Source organism: Budorcas taxicolor, chromosome 15 (assembly GCF_023091745.1).
Source record: "Budorcas taxicolor isolate Tak-1 chromosome 15, Takin1.1, whole genome shotgun sequence".
NCBI classification, from domain to species: Eukaryota; Metazoa; Chordata; class Mammalia; order Artiodactyla; family Bovidae; genus Budorcas; species Budorcas taxicolor.
The window spans coordinates 49,574,811-49,588,663 of record NC_068924.1 but is presented as its reverse complement, the minus strand read 5'-3'; the positions used below and the strand labels follow the sequence as shown (position 1 = coordinate 49,588,663).

The following is a 13,853-nucleotide window of genomic DNA, read 5'->3' as shown; positions in this document are numbered from 1 at the left end:
TCAACTGACTGTAAGCACAAGAGTTTTATACTTGGATTCTCATTTCTGTTCCACTGAAGTGAATGTTCATCGTTATGCTGATTCCACATTGCTGTGACTGCTGTCCCAATCTTAGGGTGAAATCATGTTGTCTTTTCAACATTAAGTATAATGTTAGATGCATTTTTTTTGGTAGATTTGCTTTGATATCAGGGCAGTAATGTTGCCATAGGTGAGGTGAAAAGTGCTCCCTCCTATTTTCTGGAACAGTTGTAGAATACTGGTAGTCTTTCTTTCTTCTTGCAGCAATGTACGGCTTGCAGGGTCTTAGTTCCCTGACCAAGGAAACTGAACCCGGGCCCTCGGCAGTGACAGCCTGGAGTCCTAACCACTGGACTGCAAGGAAATTCCTTCGTATTATTTCTTCTTTTAAAAGCTTAAGTGTATTCACCAGGGAAGACATCTGGGCCTGAGCTTTTCTAAGTGAAGATTGCAAATTACTAATTCAACTTCTTACAGATCTATTTAGATTTTCTACTTTTTCTTGAGTTTTCATAATTATACTTTCCTAGGAATTTTCAATTTCATCCAAGTTGTTCCATTTGTTGACAGAGAATTTCTCACAGTATTTCCTTTTCTGCAGTAGTGATGGTCACCCTTCCATTCCTATTTTTGGCAATGTATCTTTCCTCTTTTTTTCACTGTCAGTGTAGTTAAAGATTTATAAACTTTCTTGATCTTTTCAAAAAACTAACTTTGGTTTTATCAATTCCTCTACTGTTTCTATGTTTTCATTATCACTGAATTCTGTTCTAATCTTTAATATTTTCTCCTCCTTCTACCTTTGGGTTTAGTTTTCTCTTCTTTTCCTAATTCCTCAACATAGAAGCTTAGATTATTAGTCTGAGGAGTCTCTTCTTGTTGAGTAGGTATCAAGTAATGCTTCTTATTGACAGTGTTTTAAGTATTCTATATTCTTGACTTTGTTTAGTTAGTTCTCTATCAATTATTGAAGGTGGAGCTAAGAAGAGAAGCAAAAGTTTTTAATAAGCTAAAACACAGTGCCTTGCCAAAAGCTTAATCTTAGGGTAAGAAAAAAAGGGGAGGAAAAGTAGAGTTTGTGAATGAATAAATCTTAGGACCTGACTTCCGGCAATCCTATTCCACTCACGTCTATGTTTATCTCTTAAATGGTCCATAATCTTTATAACTTTATAGAAGGTCAATCCTGAAGACAAGTTTTCATTGTATAAATGTATGAAGACTACCTAAGGCACAAACTGAAAATAAATCCAGTTGATGGCTCCAATTAGTTGGCTTCAGTAAATAAGGTTTCAATAAAGTTTGATCAAGGATCTAATTATATACATATTAAACTGAACTATGTCATCCTTTAATCCTATCATCTAGACACTTAGTAACTACTTGCTGAATGCCTCTCACTAATGAATGTGGAACTAAAAATACACACACACACATATATATGAGAAGTCCAAAAATTAAACTTCTATATGTTTATTTGAATGAAATAAGTGAATCAGTACAAAACATGTATGTTTAAGAAGTTCAGTAGGGGGACCTAAATGTCAAAAGAAATCTGCTAACATGGCACATTTTATGTATGAAAGAATATTAAGAAGTATTCGACTATAATATCTATATAACATTTGTAACGTATTACATGAAAAAAACAGAATGAAAAAATATATATATAAAAAGCAGGATACTATCTTTTAAAATAATACATGCATATGTTGCTCTGTATGCACACAGTTGTATATACTTTATATGTATTACAAAGTAAACATTTTAAATACAAACTGCACATTGAAATGTTTGCAGTGAATAGTAATAAAGGATTTAGGTGATTCTGGTTTACTGCTCTGTGCTTATCTGCATTTTCTACTTTTACTGCAAATCCATGTGTAGCATATAAAATTAAAATAACTTTAATTAAAATCTAAGATTTAAAGTTATAAAAGGAAAACCAGAAGGCACAGTCCCTACCTATTTTGCAGAAACCAGAAATCTTGCTGCGAAGTTTATACTTAATATTCAGGTTAGAAGAAAAGGGCAAACCTACAATTAAGGGGTAGAGACAGTGAACAGGAAGTAGGCAGAAGTGCAGAGGACTGTATGTCCTACCTGACTGCTGGGCCAGGGAGCAGGCCTCACTGATCCTCTTGCCCGTGAGGTAGCTGAAGACAGCCTCCATAGGGTTGTCTTTTCGGGTCAAGGAGACTTCTTCCTCAATTTGAGGTGAGGCAGTATTGGACAGCCAGCGAGAAAAAGCTCTCCTTCGCTCCAGAATCTGAATGTATTCACTGGGCTCATCCAGCTGGCTATCAAGCTCCTTCAGATGGCCCCACAGAGCTTCGCATAATGTCCATGTTAGGCTCCAGTGCTTCACAACTAAGAAACGGACAGGAAAACAATGCAACGACACAAAGTCATGCAATAACTACAGAGAGGGGTCACTTTAATTGTGGCATTAAAAACACATCAGTTAATGAATACCCCCAACGACTTGAGTTGCTTTCTCTGTCTGCATCTCACTCAGCTGTGTCTTATAGCTCCAGAGGCGTGTGGAGCTATAACTGCCTGCTTACTCCATGTTCCCATGGTACTTACAAACAAATGTAACTCTATGCTCCTTTAAACAGACTCCTCTAGCCTAATTATGGCTAATATAGTCTCAAATGATAGAGAAAAATCCTCTGATTTGATCAACTTTTGTTCACAAATGCTTTATTAAGAAATAGATAGTGCTCTAAGAACTTGCAAAGGATTATTCTCTGCTACAGCCTAACAATTTAGTGAGCTTAAATGATACTGTTCAAATGTCCTTAAGAGTAAACCAACTCAATCTACACAATATAACTGTGGTAGCTACCATCTTCATTTTACAGATGAGGAAACTGAGGTATGGAACTTTAAGTGACTTGCTCAAAATTACAGGCAAGATGTAACAGAGCCAGGATTCAAATTCAAGTAATTGGAGTCCAATTCTTAGTCACTATGCTATACTGCCCACGGTGAAGGAAAACAAAAAGGGAGCACTGTTTACCACTTTATGCTATTCACCAAGTATGCAATGGGATGACAACTCACATATTTGAAGAGATGAGACAACTGAAGCAAACACAAAGAAATGAACATAAGCGAGTTCCAAAACATGTGGTACAGAACATTCTAAAATAGTACCCATTTTGCAATAAAAGTGATGTGAACTGATGTGTGAAACATGTAATTTTTCTACATGTTAAACTTTTCTAATTTTCCTTGAAATTAAGTGCCTAAATTAGAAAAGCCCTTAATCAAAGTATGGGTTCAGAAAAACATGGTCACAATCATTATAGAAAGGTAATAAGTGAAAGAGGTCAGGAAGAGAAGTCATAATCACCCAAGTTGTTGGGAAGAACAAGTGGGACTTGAATTAGACACGGAAGAATGAGTAGGACTTAGGTAGGAACTCTGTGTTCTCTGGGTGGGGTAAGAGATCTAATTTCATAAATTCATGAGAGGAACTGGCTACAGTTCCTCTGAACAGGGGTGTAAAAGTGATGATAAAAAATGATAGGATTTCTCCCTGCTTGAGATTCTGTTCATCACAACTCAACTACAGATTAAGTCCAAGCTTGGCATCCACCCACTACACTGGCATGAGGAAATACATCCTGCTATGAACGTATGCTGCTACTCCTGTTCCTGGGACATCAAAGGTTAGAAGCATAGTCCATACTCACTTTGTGGTTCCAATAAATCTGCCGATGCTTCCTTAATCCAATCAGCATAGTCATGAATGACAGCAACTCCCGGATTGGGGACAATAAGAGGACACAGCTCATCCACGTGAACAGTGCTATGTTTTAATTTAAGCTCCAGAGATGTCTGGTATAATTGCAGGTCTTTGTCCAGCTTCTTTTGCCTCAAACTAAGTTTTTCCAAATGAACTTTGAATGGAGACTCAGTTAGGCTTCAAGGGCAAATAACAAATAAGACAGAAAATAAAGACAGATGGCAGAATGTTCCTACAATAAAATCTTTTTTATCTAATTAAAAAATTGGATACAAACATTCTACTGTGATTTTAAAGAAATTCTGTTTCCTAATATCAAACTATAAAGGATTATCTATAGTTTATACATTTACCTTATTAGGTCAAAGATACAGAGAAGGTGCTTTATTGAGAATATACCTTATATATGAAGACATTACAAATATCTTAAGTGAGAAAATGGAAAAATGACTAATGCAATAAAAAGGATGAAAATTCAAGGAATGCTACAGCAATTAGCTTTGGGTCTGTTATCTTTTCCAACTGAAGTTTAATCATTAGGTAAGAATTAATATACTCTTCATACCTTGATGATACAAATGGGAGTTATTAATGGCAAGTTATTATTAATTATTAGGTAAGTATTACATAATTTTTAATTCTGCCAGTAACACTGTACTAAGAATATATCTAGAAAATCACAAAGTGGAGCCCTGACCTTGTGTCTTCTGGTGATGAAAAGCTTTTGTTCACCTACCACATTGCCTTTCTCAGAAAACAAGGAAATGTGACTCACGATTTAACAGCTACTGGATTAGGTAGGAATCCATATTCCATACAGTCAGCAATCTGATGATTTTCCAGTTCCAGAGAACCACTCAGCTGTTCTCCACTATTAGCGAGTGTCCAGTTGGGGCCCCAACCAACCCGAAATGATCGTCCCATAAATAGGGCCATGTCCATCAGGAGCTTCCCCTTTCCATAGGTGACAGACTTTTTAAGAGGGACTAGGCCTGGTTGTCTGCGTGTACCCACTGTTTTCAACTGAAACTCAGGGGCTGGGCTGGGCACCGTAAACACCGAAGTCAGGGGTGGAGGAATAGACCAAGGGGATGTGGATGGGATATTCATCAACGATGATGTTCTGGGAGTACGGCATTCTTGTAAAGAGGCACTTGGTGAAAGAAAAGTCCCACTTGTAAATTTTGATTGTAGTAACCCACTTACTAAAATAAGGAGGAAAAAAAGACTATTAGAAAATACAGCCTATTGATTCTTAAATAACAACCAGCAAGGCTGAAATTATAGTTTTATTAAACTATCAATAATTAAGTCCGATATAGATGACTAGAAGCAGGTTATATCAGACTGCAGAAATAATTTTCACGTGGGAAATCAAGGCAGGAATTCTAATGATAATGTCAACAACAATAATAACACTAATACTATTATTTAAAAAATCTATGTAGCACTTATCTGAAGCAGACTCTATATAATCCATTTGTATACACTGTTTCATTTCATCCTTCAGTAACTTTAAATGAAGAACACTGCAGTCCTCATTTTATAGATGAGAAAACTGGGCCCAGTTAAGTGACTTGTACAAAGCTCCTAAGTGGCAGTACTGACAGATAAACCCAGGTAAATCTGACACCAATGTTCACGCCCTTATCAAAATGCAAATGTTTACTCTTCAGTCAATATAAAAAGTTGGTAAGATCAAAATTCAAAATTCCTACCACTCCAGTGCTCAATGCTAGAATTAAGAAACCAAATCCACTGAGATATCTTGTAATTGCATATATGCCTTTCAGGATAGTTTTTGTTACTTTTGCCTGTTTTTCAATTTTATCTACTTCCTGTCTAAAGCAAGGAGCTGCTGATTGAAGTATGAGATTTTCATGTAGTGTTCATTATAGAAAAGCTTATAAATGTTTAACTGATGCTTCATTAAAGCATTTTTTAAAGGAAAGTTAATAACGGTACTCAAAAGAATTGAAAAATAAACAGTTTTTAAGGCAACATGAACAAATCCCTTCCTGGCAGGTCTTCTGGCTTTCAAAATGTTTTGAAATTATACCTACTTAACTCCTTTATTGATATCAATACTCTAGCTCCAATCCCACATAATTATAAGTCCACTAGAAGAGATAAGAAAAGCTTTAAAATAAAACAGGAAATTGCTTTCCTGGAAATTTGGCAAATTTCAGGGGAAAGCAGAAATCTGAAAAGTTTTATACATGATAGGAAGCAACATTTGCCCCTAGAAAACAATAAGGATAGTGTTAGAATTGCACAAAGAGTACAATACAGAACAACTTGTTGATTCTTCTAAGGTCTGATAAAAATTAGGAGAACTGAGCTTACTATCTAAGCCACACTCATAAGCAAATAAAAACAAACCCCTAAACAAAACACAAATGCTTTTTTTTCCCATACAACTTTGCGTCTGCACCAGTGATCATAGTTTGGAGTTGTCTGCTACAGAAGTTAACTCAGCTTAGAAGAAATGTGAAAAGCCAGACTTTACAGCTTTCTTGTAAAAGAGCATCTTTTACAGTACCTAATGAACGAGGTTTTGATGAGTGAGTTGCTGAGATGGGGAGCCTGGGAGAACATATTTCTTGAGAAGTATCTGCTTTAGAAGGAAGGTGAGTGATGCGCTGATCCAAGACTGTATCTACATCTTCTTCATCAGCAAGCAATGATGCTTTCATGATCTAAAAAAGCAATATCTATAGAATGAATGTGCTCCCCCAAATCCAAAGGCCATAAAAGAAAAACATAGCTTACAACAACCAATTAAAAAGCTCTGCCTCAGGTCATGTCCAGAGCTAGTACAACATCTGTGTGTCTAACTCTGTTATAGTGTATGTGCCTGAAGGACAGAAGTTACATAAAACTTCTCTGCTTTGTATATAGTCTCACCAGAGGCTGGCACACAGCAGCAGCTTACATATTTGCTGAATGAATGAATTTTAAAGTCAAATATAAGCCAAAGGCTAAATTCATATAATGACAAAAGGCATAGGCAAGGAGAAATTGAGACAGTTTAAAGAAACCTATAACTATAATTAAAAAAAAAAAAAAAAAACCACTTCTGTGGAGCACTTTCCAGAGCCTCAAAACCTCTCTGTAAATGAAGTTAATATTTTATAGAGAAAAATCAGTGCTCACAGATGTTAAACGACTTGCCCAAAGTCACACTGTAATAGTGACAAAACTGGGCCTAGACTCTAGGTCTTCTGAATCTCAATATAGCCTTCCTTCTACCAATGGCAAAATGATGCCTGACATGGGCCATATTCCTGTTTTTTTCTCATTCCAGTGACTGTTCAATGCCCTTAAAGGACTAATGAAAGAAAAGGCCTGGTATTAAGAAAGGAAGATGAATACTAGTTTGGATTCTTATAATAAGGGTGGGTTAGGACTTCACCTGTAACACATGTGGATTAATTCCCAGTGAAGATGCAATGTGTGTTGAGGCGGACACGGGTTCCTGATCCTCAGGCACGCTCTCTTCTAACATGGAATCCAAAACTGGCTCCTGGGTGATATCTACCATGTCACTGTCCAGTTCCACAACCCTCCCTAACTGCTCCACCTCTGGGCTCTGGCTCTGTAGACAGCAGAAAGATCAGGGAAGCAGCATTAAATGACACCAGATAGACATAGAGCTTCTAGACCATATTTACTTTATTCAAAATATGATATAACATTAGATTCTGCCCATTCTATCATCATGTGAAGTAATATATTTGCTAGAGTATTGAAGAACAATTTCCCCCAAATTCCTCTATTATTACTTGGGATCCAAATGAAGATTCATGGAATTACCCTTTCATAATATTATGGTCTGGAGCCTGGACCTAAGCCAGCACCCATACTGAAAAAATAGTCAACTTCAGACTATGATTATGCCTTACTTGATTTAGTTAGCAACTATAATTTTCTGATTTATACAGAGTTACCATGACCTCACAGTGCCTTGCAGCCAGAAGCCATGGGGGAGAGAGAATAAAAGACACAAATACCAAAGTTTATAGTACCTTTGCATTTTCTTAAAAGCATTTAGAAATAAATTTCTAGTTATCACAAACACAATTTGGGGCCTGGAATTTATTTTTTGGGAGACTGAATCCTAAGGTTAGCTCCACCTGTGCAGTATCACATGGATATTGTATCAGATGAAGAACGTGTTTCCCAGAAGAAAAAAAAACAAAGTACTACTAGGAACAATTTTAATCTGGGAATAATTCTTTCAGGTTTAAATATGTTTAAATGTATCAAGAGTTAGATTTACAATTATTAGTGAGTTTTAAAGATACAGTCATGATTAACAGTCTATTAACAGTTTGAAAAGGTAAACATTCAGAGAGCTGAAACATACTGTAAAATTGGCTCAGTGCAAATTCACATTAAATATGTCCTAAACTCACACATGATCTGGTAAAATGTTAACAAATGGCTATGCTAATTTATGAAACATTCTCAAAGCTAAAAGTTGTTCTACCTATTTTTCTTTCATAATATATCATCTGTAGATTACTAACCTTCCACAATTTCTGGTTTATCTTTCATGAATGGCCTGTTTCACAGTAGACTTCAAATGGATCCAATTATACAATAGGTGGTTAAAAAAAGTTTCATGATTTCTTTGAACCAAGAAATGACCATTAGTGTAGCTTTTTAAACTTTATTTTCAATAGTATATTATCTCTTACTCCCCTGAATTCCTTTAACAAATATCCTTACTAAGAGAATGACTACTGCCATCTATAACTGTAGAAATGTTGAGGTGTTGGATATGTAGTGAATTGTTACTTATGCTGTGAACATTCCCTAAAGACTGCTCTAACAAAACTGAAGGCTAAATGGTTAAAAGACAAAAGTTTTTTATATATATATATTTAAACCTATTGGGGAGGCTACAGGCAAGCTACTTTGATGCTTTAAAATTCTAAAAAAAAAAAAATTTTAAAGCCCTGGTGGTGATCCTACCATTATAATTAGAGGAATTAGAAGAACATTCCAATGCCCCCCCGGTATGTTCATTTTTAACCAATTCACTTTTAAGGAAAGTTATAACACTCCCCATCCTCTGTCAAAATATCAGGATACTCTTTTCTGTTGGGCTCCCATAATACCTTGTCTATACTTATTTTATACAATGTATATTATAATTTCATGTATATATTATTTTTGTCCCACCAGACTGTAAACGCTTGAAAGCAGATATAGCCTGCTGCTGCTAAGTCGCTTCACTTGTGTGTGACTCTGTGCGACCCCACAGACGGCAGCCCACCAGGCTCCCCCGTCCCTGGGATTCTCCAGGCAAGAACACTGACTGGGTTGCCATTTCCTTCTCCAATGCATAAAAGTGAAAGTGAAGTCACTCAGTCGTGTCTGACCCTCAGCGACTCCATGGACTGCAGCCTTCTAGGCTCCTCCGTCATGGGATGTTCCAGGCAAGAGTACTGGAGTGGGGTGCCATTGCCTTCTCCGCAGACATAGTCTACTATTTTCTATATCTAACACTAACCACATTGTTAAATTCACAACATTTAGTTATTTAATGCAGTGCCTGCCACACAGGAGAAAAGGCTAGTAACTATGAAAGGATAAGGAGCAAGTATAGATGAGAGGAAAGGGAGGAGGAGGAGGAGAGTTTCAATTTACTATACTATTCAACAAAGGACTAACAAAAAGAGGTGCTCATTTAGAACACTTTTAGAAGCAAACTGGTAGGATTTTATCAAAGTCTGGAAACTGAGGGACTCAAGACTATCTTTAAGAATGCTATGCAATCAAGGTTTTATTTGCTTCCTCCTCATGTACTGACTTCAAAATTAGTATCATCTAATAAGTGGATGGGGGAAGTGAATTACTATTAAACTATGAGGACCTGGTAAACTCCTAGAACCCTCATGTGTGAATTTTAAGTATATCTAAGTAATTGCAATAAACGACCCCAAAAGACGTTATTTTCTGAGAAATCTTTGGAGATCAGGTGGTTCTTCAGAGCCAGCCCTAGAAAGAAAAGCAGACTAATAAAAAACTGGTGACACAGGAGAAACTGAGGAAGGAAAGAAGAGTGTGGGGGTGAGGAGCTGAGAAGCCCATGACAAACACTAAGTAAACAGACAGTATCTGTAAAGTGACTTTCTTTAGATATATGGAAGGTGAGGTTTCATGACTGAAACCTTTCAAGTTTTTAGAAACTTCCACTTTTCAACAGGCTAGATAGCTGCCGCTTCATTTTTTTTAAAATAAATACAAGATAAAACAGAATTTTCTTCTAAATTCTAATCCATTTTTTCCCTTTAAACAGTTTTTACAGTTATTTGAATGTGCTTATCGAGCGAACAATGCTAACTTCCTGAGCAAGTCCACTACTGTGCCTTGACGGGACTGAACACAAGTTATACTGCAGTAAAAGGCTGAGGAAAAAGCTACATGTCTCTCTACCTCACTGCTAAAGATCTGGAGTCTTTTGACAGTTTTGAAACCAGGCTGTACATATCTCAATTACCTGGAGGAAAGCACTTAAAATATAAATATGCCTGAGCTCCAATGCCAGACACATGGAATCAAAGTTCTCCACGGGACATGCAATCAGCTGAACTCCGCATTTCAGATCAGCATTTACAACAAATGCTCCAACACCACCCTTATGGCAGAAAGTGAAGAGGAACTAAAAAGCCTCTTGATGAAAGTGAAAGAGGAGAGTGAATAGTTGGCTTAAAGCTCAACATTCAGAAAACGAAGATCATGGCATCTGGTCCCATCACTTCATGGGAAATAGATGGGGAAACAGTAGAAACAGTGTCAGACTTTATTTTTTTGGGCTCCAAAATCACTGCAGATGGTGACTGCAGCCATGAAATTAAAAGACGCTTACTCCTTGGAAGAAAAGTTATGACCAACCTGGATAGTATATTGAAAAGCAGAGACATTACTTTGCCGACTAAGGTCCGTCTAGTCAAGGCTATGGTTTTTCCTGTGGTCATGTATGGATGTGAGAGTTGGACTGTGAAGAAGGCTGAGCGCCAAAGAATTGATGCTTTTGAACTGTAGTGTTGGTGAAGACTCTTGAGAGTCCCTTGGACTGCAAGGAGATCCAACCAGTCCATTCTGAAGGAGATCAGCCCTGGGATTTCTTTGGAAGGAATGATGCTGAAGCTGAAACTCCAGTACTTTGGCCACCTCATGCGAAGAGTTGACTCACTGGAAAAGACTCTGATGCTGGGAGGGATTGGGGGCAGGAAGAGAATGGGACAACCGAGGATGAGATGGCTGGATGGCATCACGGACTCGATGGACGTGAATCTGAGTGAACTCCGGGAGATGGTGATGGACAGGGAGGCCTGGCGTGCTGCGATTCATGGGGTCGCAAAGAGTCAGACATGACTGAGCAACTGAACTGAACTGAACCCAACAAATGTTTCTACAACTGCCCTAATTCATCTGTGGTTAAGGTTTTTCTGCCTTTTCTCTAACTTAATAGAAGGGGAGCTCTCTGTGGTCTAATGTTTAGTGTCTGTTTTCTGGCTGCTTAGATTCACCTGCTTTTTAAGGAACAAAGCAAGATTTAAGAATGAACTGCAAAGAGGGGATTGAGGAGATTATATAATAGATAGTAGGATACATGTAATCATTAAACAAAACTATGTATCTTCCTAATGCCTTAGGGAACCGCCCAACCCTTGCCCCAAGTCAGAGAAAAACAGCGAGAACAGACCTAAAGAACACAGTATCAATCTCTTCAAGGAGCCCGGTGAGTGTGAAGACAGGCATCTTGTTGCTGAGATGAGAAGACTGCTGTTTCCAGTTTATTCAGATGACTCAGGTTATTTTCCTCATGCCAAGTAAAATGTAGCTTCTGTTGCTAATAACTTAAAAACTGCACAGCCACTGGCATTTCTCCTATCATGCAGGTCACTAGGCATTAGGACAAAAAAGCTCTCCAGAGCTCCCTGTTTCTCCTCTAACACATTAGCCCAAATATCTAAACAAGTCTACCCATTTCTCCCTTCTCCATCCAAAAGGAGGACCATCCACTTCCTCAATCAAATGGGATTATCTGAAAAAGACACCTATTCACGATACTCTCTATGCCCATTTTGATCCTTACCACCTCCCCTTAGTCCTAGAAACTTGTTCTCCTGAGATTTTCTGGCGCTCAGTTTTTAAGACTCTTACCTACCACAATGCCATCACAAGATTTTATAGTTATTTACTATTTGTATTCTGGAAAAATCACTGATGGCCAACATCGTATAAATTTGATCTGTCCACAAGATGAAGCTTTTCTTTTTCAACTGTATCTTTAGGACCCTACATATTACTTTTATTGGGAGAAAAAAAGGTTATCTGATTCTTATCCTAAGAAATACATACACTGTAAGATTAAAAACCACACTGGAAAGGGAGATTATACAAAGCATATGATTCAGACAAAATGAATGTGGGTAACTGGAAAATTGAGTTCATTTACAGCATTTTTTTAGTTCGGAAGAGATGTATTCTAAATAGAGGGATATTCTAAATGCTATAATTATAAACATAAAAGTCATCATATTTCCCATTTCCTACTGATATCATATTCTCTCCCTCCCCCAAGCACGCAAACATGAACACATATACACAAAAATCTCAAGAAAGTTGCCTCCCAAGAAATTATTTAATCAATCATAAAAATTGCACATTTCAGCAGCTGTAAGAATTGTAGCATGGAAAATTCCAAAGATCCTGCTTTTAGCAGCTGAGAGGTAGAGGATGCTTTACAAAGAAAATTTCTATCAAATTCTCTTCTTTGAAGGAATATGGCAGCAGAGAAAAAAAAAAGTTATAACTTGATTGAATATAAACAACATCCAAATGAAAGTAAAATTCTTTTATGAGTCAGCAAAGAAACTACCTGATATTTAAATTACAAAGCTTTCCTTACAAGGGCAAAAGGTTTATATTGGCTTAATAATACCGATACAAGTAATTGCAATAAATAATGCAGCCCCTACTCTCCCCAAGCCAAGTAAACACTTATATTGTAAAGCTTATTTATTTTCATAAAGATTATCTGTTAAAATACAAATATTAAGAGATTACCTGAAGTATAAGCAAACAACTTGAGAAAAATGGAGTTAAAAATCCTTGCAGAAAGCTAACTGAACTTTTAAAAAACCATGGAGGTAACAAGATTAAACTGCACATTAGGTAGTCAACAAAGTAGGATTTACTTTGCATTAACCCACACAAGCAAAATACTATCTTAAGTTGATCACTGAGCACAGAATTCAGCAAGTCCAAATGAAAAGAGAGGGGGGGTGTTTAAGAATGACAATCTGTAGAAGGAACGATCCAAACAGAAAGAGAATTCTTTAAATCTCTCAAGTAAACACCAGATGCCAGTACCACCTCATGCCCTCTCCCTTGTACTTCTCTTAACGTGACTGCCAATACATTTGTACTCTTCAAAGTTCGAGGGGTCATAGAACAGCTTTGTACTAGCTGAATGACTTGCTTTCAACTTCTGTATCATGGACTCCATTCAAATTCATTGTCCCGTCTCTACCTGGGGTGGAGGTGCTGGTTTGCCATTAAGAGCCATCTGGAATGGGGTGGCCTGGCCTGCAGGAGGTAAAGGGGCAGTCTTCAACTTCTTTGTACTAGTTTTGGATGGCCGTTCCTCCTCCTCTTCATCAGAATCCTGAAGACCATACTTAGAAAAATGAGAGACCTAAGGAGAAGAATCCAACAAAAGCAATTTCAAAACTGTTATATTCAGAAAGGCTGCAATCTTGCAGAATTAGCTTTAAAAAAATAATAGTGGAGAGGAGATCAAAGTATTTAAAGCACAGTGAAATGTCACCTAACCACATTTTATTGTTTCTCTAAGATTTAGATGGTGTTTGGTAGGTGTACTAATTGCTAATATAATTATCAACTTTACATTAATGCAGAAAAAAATATCCAGAAGAGCCATTACTATTTTTATATATATATACTCCCCAGTTGTTCTCGACCTACACAAAGGCCTTCAACAAGCTAAATAATCCAATTGGTCTAGAAGAGAAAGAATCCACTGGACTAAACT

General features: G+C 37.1%; 1 protein-coding gene across 3 annotated transcripts in view; it reads right to left on the bottom strand.

The window, feature by feature from the left end:
• NUP98 (nucleoporin 98 and 96 precursor) overlaps window positions 1-13,853 on the bottom strand; it is an 87,659-nt gene that overhangs the window by 12,079 nt on the left and 61,727 nt on the right. For all 3 annotated transcript variants that reach the window (XM_052653299.1, XM_052653300.1, XM_052653301.1), the window contains exons 20-25: window positions 13,332-13,496; window positions 7,194-7,376; window positions 6,321-6,477; window positions 4,554-4,983; window positions 3,726-3,955; window positions 2,125-2,391 (exon numbers count right to left, since the gene is read on the bottom strand). In XM_052653299.1, coding sequence (XP_052509259.1) covers window positions 2,125-2,391; window positions 3,726-3,955; window positions 4,554-4,983; window positions 6,321-6,477; window positions 7,194-7,376; window positions 13,332-13,496 — 1,432 coding nt within the window. The remainder of the gene's footprint in view (window positions 1-2,124; window positions 2,392-3,725; window positions 3,956-4,553; window positions 4,984-6,320; window positions 6,478-7,193; window positions 7,377-13,331; window positions 13,497-13,853) is intronic.